General features: G+C 40.9%; 2 protein-coding genes across 6 annotated transcripts in view; both read right to left on the bottom strand.

Annotated features, from left to right (window-relative positions):
- c9h2orf80 (chromosome 9 C2orf80 homolog) overlaps positions 1-1,553 on the bottom strand; it is a 3,772-nt gene extending 2,219 nt beyond the window's left edge. The window contains exons 1-5 of one of the 2 annotated variants that reach the window (XM_020620030.1): positions 1,470-1,553; positions 1,300-1,373; positions 1,113-1,194; positions 933-1,012; positions 348-438 (exon numbers count right to left, since the gene is read on the bottom strand). In XM_020620030.1, the coding sequence (XP_020475686.1) occupies positions 348-438; positions 933-1,012; positions 1,113-1,194; positions 1,300-1,340 (294 nt within the window). In that variant the 5' untranslated portion in view covers positions 1,341-1,373; positions 1,470-1,553. Of the gene's footprint in view, positions 1-347; positions 439-932; positions 1,013-1,112; positions 1,195-1,299 lie in introns of both variants that reach the window. The other variant, XM_020620029.1, reaches the window with a different exon arrangement.
- Positions 1,554-1,620: 67 nt separating this feature from the next.
- sgo2 (shugoshin 2) lies at positions 1,621-9,409 on the bottom strand. 4 transcript variants are annotated; one of them, XM_020620028.1, is made up of 9 exons: positions 9,307-9,409; positions 8,619-8,726; positions 8,291-8,466; positions 8,065-8,139; positions 5,924-5,997; positions 5,665-5,816; positions 3,455-5,524; positions 2,341-2,452; positions 1,621-2,242 (listed from the first exon to the last, which is right to left on the bottom strand). In XM_020620028.1, the coding sequence occupies exons 2-9, from the start codon at positions 8,701-8,703 to the stop codon at positions 2,104-2,106; spliced, it is 2,883 nt and encodes a 960-aa protein (XP_020475684.1). In that variant the 5' UTR covers positions 8,704-8,726; positions 9,307-9,409; the 3' UTR covers positions 1,621-2,103. The 4 variants fall into 4 exon arrangements, with proteins under 4 accessions (XP_020475684.1, XP_020475682.1, XP_020475680.1 ...); XM_020620026.1 differs by having other exon boundaries at positions 9,215-9,406; XM_020620024.1 differs by lacking the exon at positions 9,307-9,409 and adding an exon at positions 8,890-9,207.
- Between the last annotated feature and the right edge of the window lie 61 nt (positions 9,410-9,470).

Genomic DNA, 9,470 nt, shown 5'->3' with positions numbered 1-9,470 from the left:
GGTTTTCATGAATCTCCTCAGCTGTAAATATTGACGTGAGTGTGAGGTAAATTATATTTTATTGCTAATTGCTCAAAGGATGCAAAAACTACACTCCAAGTGAATCCCATGTCAGAACCAAAAAGCCAGATCTATCAGTTAAGCCTGAGCTAAATGCATACAGACATTTACAACTTTACACACACCTCCAATTAAAATAATTAAAAAAAAAACTATGTAAAGCAGCAAAAGATTCCTCAGGTACATCTACACACATACAGTACAGACACACTCCTTCTTGGGCCTTTTCTAATCTTAAGGTATCAAACCTTTCTAAGACATCAAGCTTCATGTCAAAGGACACTTACAATAATCAGTCCAGCAAAGGATGACAGGATCATTGCCTCCCGCTCAAACCAATTAGGGTACTGGACACAGCCTGAGCTGCATGCTGCTCCACTGTGGAACAGAGGCAGTGAGATTACATTTCAAAAAGGACAAGAGCTTCATCTACAGCAGCTTCTCAGAAGTGGTGTGGGCTAACACACCAGGCCAGAATCTTATTTCAGCTACCACTAACTAGACTTGACAAGGTGGCCTTTAGTATTTATAGTGGTCTGCATATTCTTAACAAATATTAGGGTCTTGTGTTTTATAATGAGGAAATACTGTATGTCACCAAGTGCAGTAGTTTAGAATTAATTTTAAACATCAGTGGATGTCTGTGGCACAGACAAATAAGCTAATCAGGACTAGCAGACAATCCTAAGTAGAAACAAACCAGTGTTGATTTTAGTCTCTGTATGGGGAGTGTTCATATGGAAAATAACTGGCCTTATCCTTTAAATAAAATCCAGGTGGAAAGGCTAAAGAGGGGTTATGCTGACTTCTGGGGAAGAAGACGTCACTGCTTCCCCGTCAAAGGAAACCTCTGATATACAAAAGCAGCTTACACACTGTCTCGGTCAAGCACGTTACTTCCTTCTTTGTCCAGCCACCACAGGGCAACACTGAGTGCAAGATCATAGTGAGCCTGTAACGTGCACACAAATAAAATATAGATGTCAAACAGACACTGAATTTCACAAGCAGCTCTGCCTCAGCTGAGGACCAACTCTCAGATGTGTTTTTACCAGATCGTCCAGCAACGTAGCCGTCCCCTTCCCCTTTGGATCAAAAGAATTCTCCCTGAGCTTCTGGCCAATGTAAGCACCACTGTTCAGATTAGAAAAACTGTGAACGTTTCCATTAAAAAAAAACAAAAACAAAAAACTGTCACTGTGGTTTTAAACAATCTCTGGATTTTAAATATCCACTCACATAAGGGCCTCAACATCTCTTTTCAGCTGCCTTGCCTCCATTTTTTTTTAATCAATTTCTCTCATGTAGGACTCCTGCAAAGACAAAGGGTATTTTCTATACATCTTATAAACAGTTACTGTTGTAGTGACCAGAACATTACATTAACATAAAAAAAGGAGTCAACTTACTGCTGAAGATGCAGTACGTTGTAGGACATGAACCTGACACCGGGGGGCCCACACAGGGAGCTACTGACAAATGCAATGAGAACTACACAACTAAGTCTTCAACTTAAAACATGTTCCCTGTAACTAATGGTAAAACAAAACAATTCATTCCTCCTGTGCAATGTAACGTTTAATGAGAACACAAAAAACAAGCTGTGGCATAATGGCAACAAATTAAACATGCAAGTATCTGTACTCACCACACACTTATGTACGCTTTTTTTAAATAAAGCAAAAACAAGAGATTAGTCCTTCAGTTCACATCATGAAGCATGTTTGGCTGCAGTCACCTAACACTGAATCTGGTAACCTCTCTAGGCAACACAAGGTTCGTACAGAGATCACACTTCTCAGGTGAACAGCCTGGACTGAATCATTTATGACCCGCCTCCTGTGAACGTCTCTGACCATTACCATTGGGATATCACTGGAAAGCCAGTGGAGCAGTGGCTATCATAATACCCAGAACAGCTTCATGTGTGAATCAGGGGCCTCCAACAACAAAGTGGTTACTAGGAAACAAGTCTGAAGTTTTAATAAAAAGATCTTTAATAAGCTAATAAAAAATGGGTAAAAAAAAAAAAGAAAGTAAAAATCAGTCCACCAAAATGAATCCTTCTGACTTTAGCTTATTTTCGTTTTTTTTCTGCTTCTTCGTCTTCTTCGTTTCATCCTTAAACACGGGAGAGCTCAGGAACATGGTGTCTGTGAATTTATCTCCACGTCTGATTTTCCTGTTTTAAAAAAAAAAACATAAGCACCATTCATTAATCCCCACTGTTTTCTTGTATAATCAGTACCGAAGCACGGTTGTTCACAGAGACGTCCTCACCTGTTGAGGGGCGGCTCCTTGTAGCTGACAGCAGCATTTTGTCTTCTAGTTCTCCCTCTCTTTTCATTGTCTGGGACTTTAATGGTGTTCGTCAGCGACATTAAGACTCTTCCTGCATTTTTCATATCAAAAAATAGAAATTAAAAAGGACAAAAGTAATCATACCAAAGCAAGAGTCAGCTTCCCTAAATTATAAGAAAACTCATTACTTTAATATTTCTATCTTTGGGATTTCCAGGGCAAATCACAACATCCAACTCCATCTTCACATCAGTGCATGGAGTGTGGTCAGACACTACACACGGAACATAATTCTATCAACCCTGCTGGTGAGGAATGTGAACCACACGCTGCACCTGGATGATCAGTGACACTCTCACTGCAGACACTGGATTTTTTTAGATTGATATTTGAAGATTTTGAGGAACTGGCACCAAGACGACCTGAGGCTACAACCAACAGTTATTTTTGATTAACCTTCCGACTGCTTTTCTGATTTTAGTCCATGACACTGTGAAAAACTGCATATGACATTTTCCCAAATCCCAAGGTGGCATCTTTAATATACTTGTTTTGTCTGACCGGCAGTCCTAACCTCAACATATCCATTTACATATTTCATTTATAAAAACACGACATAGAAAAACTGCCAATCCTCCGTTTTGAGAAGTAGGAACAAGGAAGTGTTTGGGTTAAAAAGTCACAGCTTCAGATCTTAAATTTTACAACTGAAAATTTTTACTTATCGGTGCAATATCTGTGGCATGTTACTTGACATGAGGGCTGCAACTAATAGGTATTTTCATTTTCTATTAATCTGATGATCATGTTTTTGATTAATAAATTACAAACTTTGTATATAAAATGTAATCAAGGTGACATTTTTAAATGTCACTTTTGTTAAACCTTCAAGCCATAACCAAAAAATTATATATGGTGAAGAAGCGCAGCAAATTCTTACATTTGACGTATTCTGTCAATCAAATATTTGACTCGTCACTGCAGCTATGATATGTCTGAAACTAATGCAGGTCAATAGACTGAGCATTTAGTCTGAACACACCTAACTGTATGACTGTAATGGGTAAAAGATGCACTGTAACGGACACCACACCTGGAGTGGCTTCAGCTGCGACAGCAGCAGACTCCTCAGTCACTGATGGACTAGCAAGCAGAAAGTCCACCTCCGAGTTAGTAGCGCTGATGTCCATGGCCAGCCATGGTGGCATCTCCTCTGTCAGCAGGTCTCCCGCATTCTGATGAGCCACCTGATCACTGGTGTCTTTGGTGTAACTGTGGCAGTGCAACACATCAGATGTCCTTGTGTTGAATGAATCACTGTCTTGAGTCTTCCACCTAGAGACAACAAATGTCTCCCTTGGATTTCTAGTGTCTGTGCGTGCATGCAGCTTGGATGTCTTTCTACGTGGTTTCAAATTCTCCTGGGAGTTTGCCTCGGCGAGTTCTGAATCAAATGTGTAGTCCTTGCCACTGATGTTAGGGTATGAGTCAATCACTGGGAAATGTTCTGACTGTTCCTGATTTTCAGGATCATCACTGGGTTTCTGAAGATCAGATCTAAAGCCTTTGTTGCTACAGCTACTGTTATTCTTCTCTTTCTTTTGATTCAAAGGGTCACCACACTTCTCCCTCTGCATGCCTCTCTTCTTGCTGGGTCGATTCAACGCTTCTCTCCTGGTTCTTTTGGGTTTCTGAAACTCTGTCTCTGAAGTGCAGTCCCAGTTGGGCAGCGGTACTTCATGGTTATCACTTCTACTCAACCCCTTCTCAAAGTTCCATGAATCCTCATTAGCCACCCACGGATGCTTACAGGAGCTCTGTGTGCTCTCAACAAAGGGTCCGTCACTGTGTGTGTGTGGATTTGATTCTGAATGTTGCTGAACAACATCTGTATCGATAACTGCTGATGGTTCCTCTGCCTCACAGCTGGATCCTGCACTAGGCATGAAGTCCTGGTCTCTGACGCCCATTTCTGGCATCAAGCTGTTCGATGAGTTGCTACCCATAGTGACTGAGACAACAAATGTCCCTCTGCATATTGGTTTGTGACTCCCTGCAGAATTTGCAGCAGCCTCCATTTTGCCCTGTGGTTTATTGCCACTAGGGGAAAGATGCTCCCCATGTTCTGACTCTGGATGTGCAATCTCATCTGCACAAAACTTTTGAAGTTGTTCTTGATGTTTGTGTGCTTCATACGTTTCCTTAACTTCTTGGCCTACTTCAGTGTCAAGTGGTGCCAACATGGATGGACTCCTTTCACTTTCACAAGATGGCAAAGTGACAAATGTTTTCCTAATGGCTGAAGACATCCTCCTGCCTTGAGTCCTGGACCTCTGGAATGTGATTTTGGACCTTCCTTCTTCTGCACTATTTTTTTCTGCTGGTATTTTTACAGTTTTTCTAGGTTTAGGGAATTTAATATCAGGATCCTTGAAACAGTCGTCGAGTTCCAGTAACACATCATCCCAGGACTCTGTCTGTGACTTGGAGTCATCATGGGGTTTCAAATTGTGCTTTGTTGTTTTCTGACGGTTGCCAACTTCAGACTTGCTCAGTTTTGGAATACGAGAGGTAATGAGGCTCCTGTTGTCTGTTTTGTCTGACTGATGCTTCATAATTTCTGGGTCTCTAATATCCTCTAGTGCATGGACATCTGTCTCTACCAAAGTGTCAGAAGGAGCACTCTGCTGAGCCTCACTCATCATAGAATCTGCAGAATTTGTCATTTGTGGCTTTTCAGCAACGCTTGACCCACAGTCTTTTTCCTTATTCTTCTTCTTGCCTTTTGGCTTGCCATAGTGGCCTGCCTTTTTGGCCTTGGTTTCCACAACAACAATCTCAGTAGCATTACTTATCGTCATCTCCATTGTTGTATTCAAAAGCACAGTCTTCTCTTGTTTGTCGCCAAGTTCTGGCTCTGTCTCCAGGACCCAGCCACAGAGAGGGTTCACATTATCACCGAGAATTGATCTGGATTTTTTCCATGTGCTGACAACTGGGGGGGGCTGATTGTTCTCAGGACAGGGAACCGATTTCATATCAAGCCCAGAAAGAGAGGGCATCATTGACAGCCTCTCAGCTTTATCCTGTGGGCTGCTGGGTGGATGGGATGTTTCTGTCTGAGCAGCTTGTATACATCGGCCTGAATGTCTTTTTTCAGCATCTGTGTTATATGTGAGAAAGCAGGTGTAGGAAACATTCTAATTATTATTTACAGTGAACACTACATCAGTACCATAAGGCAGACAACTTTATGATATGTTACTGGATATGTTAAACACTAAAAACTATTTATCCTCCTACCATTGTAATGATCAATGGACTCTGTGGATCTACTCTGGACACAGAAGACTTTCTCATCTGTGTTTGTTTTACACAGGTCAGCTGTTATATTTTTGCTGGTACACAACAGATCAGTTGACATTTCTGGCCAAGGAGGTAACTGGTTTTTATCACTAAAATAGGAGAGGGTGGGAGAAAATCAAGAAAGAAAGAAATAAGCTAACAAAGACATACCAAATGACATTCAAAGCTGCCTTAGTTCAATACAGGATTTACTCACCTTGCAACTGCACAAACCTCCTCGTTGGTCTCACCAAATAACCTCTCGTTATCCTTAGAAAGTCTAGGCAGCTCCTGTGGGAAATGATTAGTCGATTTCACATTATGTTTACCATAGTTTGTCACTGCTGAGCATTTTCTTCTACTGTTATTCAATCGTATGAATACTTGTGACTTTGATTAGATAGCGCTCTTACATTTAAACACAAGCTTCCAAATTAGAAAAAGAGAAATTGTTTTCCCTTGAGGGCAGGAAAACGAACAGTTTGCTGTAGACAGAGATTCCAACATGTTGGCATTAAGCTGGCCCTTCTTTATTGCAGCTTTATCTATTTACACTGAACTATAAAAGGCCTGCAAAATGCTGGACCTGTGTTCTTTTTACAGATACCAGCATGCCAGTATGAGAGGTGTGATGTTTGACATGATGTCCAGCATGACATAGCCATGCATATAACACACTTGTCAGAAATACAAAGCATATACAAATGCTATACATATACAAATACAATACAAGTGCTGCTGCTGTCAAATCAACAGTGATGAATAAACAGAGTATAAATATGTTTTTAAACTCTTTTCAGGAAAACAGATGGCTTCGGGTATTTGTATATAAGTGCTCATGTGTGACAGCCAATGTTTGCAATGTTTTCCACTCTAACCATGTCTTCTGCTGTACTGAGGTCTCTCTTGCATATGGTCTTAAGTAAATAAAGGTTATATTACACTTACACACACTGAGACACAAAAGGTGGGATGGACAATAGTTAAATCGTAATGGTTATAATATTTTAATCACACTACGAGATGCTACAAGTCCCGATAGATCAATGATGTGATGAATGGTAAATGGTCTTATACTTGTATAGTGCTTTTCTACACTTTTACAGCACACTCAAAGCGCTTTTACACTACTTGGCCATTCACCCATTCGTACTCCCAAATACTCACACACCGGTGACATCACCGGGAGCAACTGGGGGTTCAGGGTCTTGCTCAAGGACACTTCGACATGTTGACTGGACAAGCTGGGAATCAAACCGCTAATCCTCCGGTTAGGAAACGACCCGCTCTACCCCCGAGCCACAGCCGCCCCACGATAATTCAAATGTTTATTCTTTTATTCATCACAGACAACTCTAACTATCTAATTATTAAGTAACGTGTAGGGGTGTGATGATACACTCTGCTCATGAGACGAGATGATGCACAATACTGGATTCACAAGAATGAGATGAGACTTTAACACTATAAGAAATCTTCCATGACAAAATATATGATTGCAAAAATAGTCTTTTATTCGATTGAAAGCCACAAAATGCAAAACGCTGCAGGTGCATTTTGAAATGTTTTAACTAATCATCTTGTAATGAAAGTCACTGCAGTTCTACTTTATGAATATGAGTTATCATATGCAGTAAAAACAGAGCAATATGCAAGCACTGTAAAAGGTTTTGCCACAAACCCGACCAGATTCTCTCCTGTATGATTTCACGAGTCTCTTCAGACTTTATAACTGTGCACAAACTATGCACGGGCTTCTAACTTCTAAGTGAAGCTGTGTGTGACCTTTGCAATTTTTACCCTCACCGCACTGCCCTGGACAGCGACATCATCCAGCAAAGGCTCTACGTTGACCAATCGCGTATGGAGGATTGGGCCATGAAGACTATGTTTACATTGTTAGCATGAGCATTCACTGCTATTCACTGTCGAATTTGGGCCACAATTAATGGACCATAATGACATCCCATGCATTTTCATTAGTGCTGAATGTTAAACTGTGTTCTTTATCTAACAATGCTGACACACTGGCAGTAGAACTGGTGCAGAAACTCCTGGGCTAGAAACGTAAACAAAGCCACCCACATCAGCTCGTCACAGCATGGCTATATCATGCCTACAACACTACCCCTGCGACCCCTCACCCCATGACCAGGACAGCCCCATGTGTCAAACACAAGAGGGAGTTGTGGTTTTGTCTGGATTAATGTGAATGTACCATCACACCCCGTCACATTGGCTGCTGCACTGGTTCTTTTACGTAAGACAGCTCAATTAGAAATATCATCACTTTTTAATATTGCCACATCTCATGGCACAAGATCTCTTTACACTCATAGTAATGAGAGGAATCCTTACACAGTCAGGGAACAGGTCAGCCACCATGTCAAAGTGCCGCAGAGTGCTGCTATGGAAATTTTTCAAGATGAGGAGCTGTGGGGGGAAAACACAATGAACAGCAGCCAGTACAATAGACTGTCAAATCAAAGAGAACATTTCTGTGCATTCAGCTGAATACCTGGTCAGAAATGATTGGCCTCTGCCTACCTACTATAAGTCTAAATATCTTTAGCAACAAACGCACCATTTTCCTCTCCTTGTATTTGCTGATGGCCAGCTCACCGTACAGAGCATTCACTTCTTTCTGCAGGCACTCGACCTTCATATCCAGCTCCCTGTTCTTCTCCTTCTGGGCCTCCAAAGCAAGTGCTAGGGCCTTGTTGTTGGTCTTTAAGGAACTCTTGAAGAAGGAGGAGGTGTCTAGTGTGGTGGTCATGAAGAACAGGAATACTTATTAGAATAATTTAACATTTTCTATTCCTTCAGCAAATGTCTGGGAACCACAAAACGTACAAGATCGATGTAATGTTGTAAAAAAAAAAAAAAAACAGGCACAGAAATGACAGACTCACTGAGAAACTTAGTTTTGATCTTTGATGCTGAAGAAGTAGTCATCTTGGAAGCTTTTGAAGGTATCATTTTCGTTATAGATGACATGACCAGATGAACACAGAGAGGTGCTTGGATGAAGAAATCGATAACTTGATTAAAACAAATGTTTTAGCTTTTCTCCACCAATGATTTAACACACGCAGCAGCACGCAATAAATTTGAAAACCTGGGGCTTGATGGATGACGTTTCTGATTGATTGGGCCAGTTCAAACATATTAAAGTTAACTTACCTAAAAAGCGTATCCACAAAATGGAGACGTTCCTAAGCTTAATTACGTTGTTAATTGAATGCACAGTAACGTTAATAAGCATTTTTCTCTAACGTTACAAATACTTTTCTCCATTTTCAAATTGGACGTGCTAACCGACCGAGCGTAACGTTACTGAAGGTGATTAAGCTTGTTGAGAAACTCGAAAAGGATTGTTCACTTTGTCATCCAAACGTCGGTTACATTAGCTAATGCTAACTTTTGTTAATGCTGCTATGCTAACTGGTGTGTAACGTTAACCGGTAACTTAAGTAGCACGTTACTCTAAAAATTGGACAAGACCTACCGTTACTAAACGTTAATCAGCGGTATACCATGCTTAGTCTGCATCTGTGCTTTAAAAAGACCGTGAACTGATCAAATAAATCTGATCCTGACCTTTGTAAATATATTCCAATTCAAATGCAGTCAAAAAGTCCGCTGTGCGTCTGCGCAAGCGCACAGGGCGTCTCCTAAAAGCTGAGTGGGACAACCCTAAATGACGTTGGCAAAGCTGCCTGAGAATCGTGTTCAGGGAGATTATACAAACAAACAAACAAATG

Source organism: Monopterus albus, unplaced genomic scaffold (genome assembly GCF_001952655.1).
Source record: "Monopterus albus unplaced genomic scaffold, M_albus_1.0 scaffold231.1, whole genome shotgun sequence".
Classification (NCBI taxonomy): domain Eukaryota; kingdom Metazoa; phylum Chordata; class Actinopteri; order Synbranchiformes; family Synbranchidae; genus Monopterus; species Monopterus albus.
This window is presented reverse-complemented; position numbering and strand designations above follow the sequence as displayed.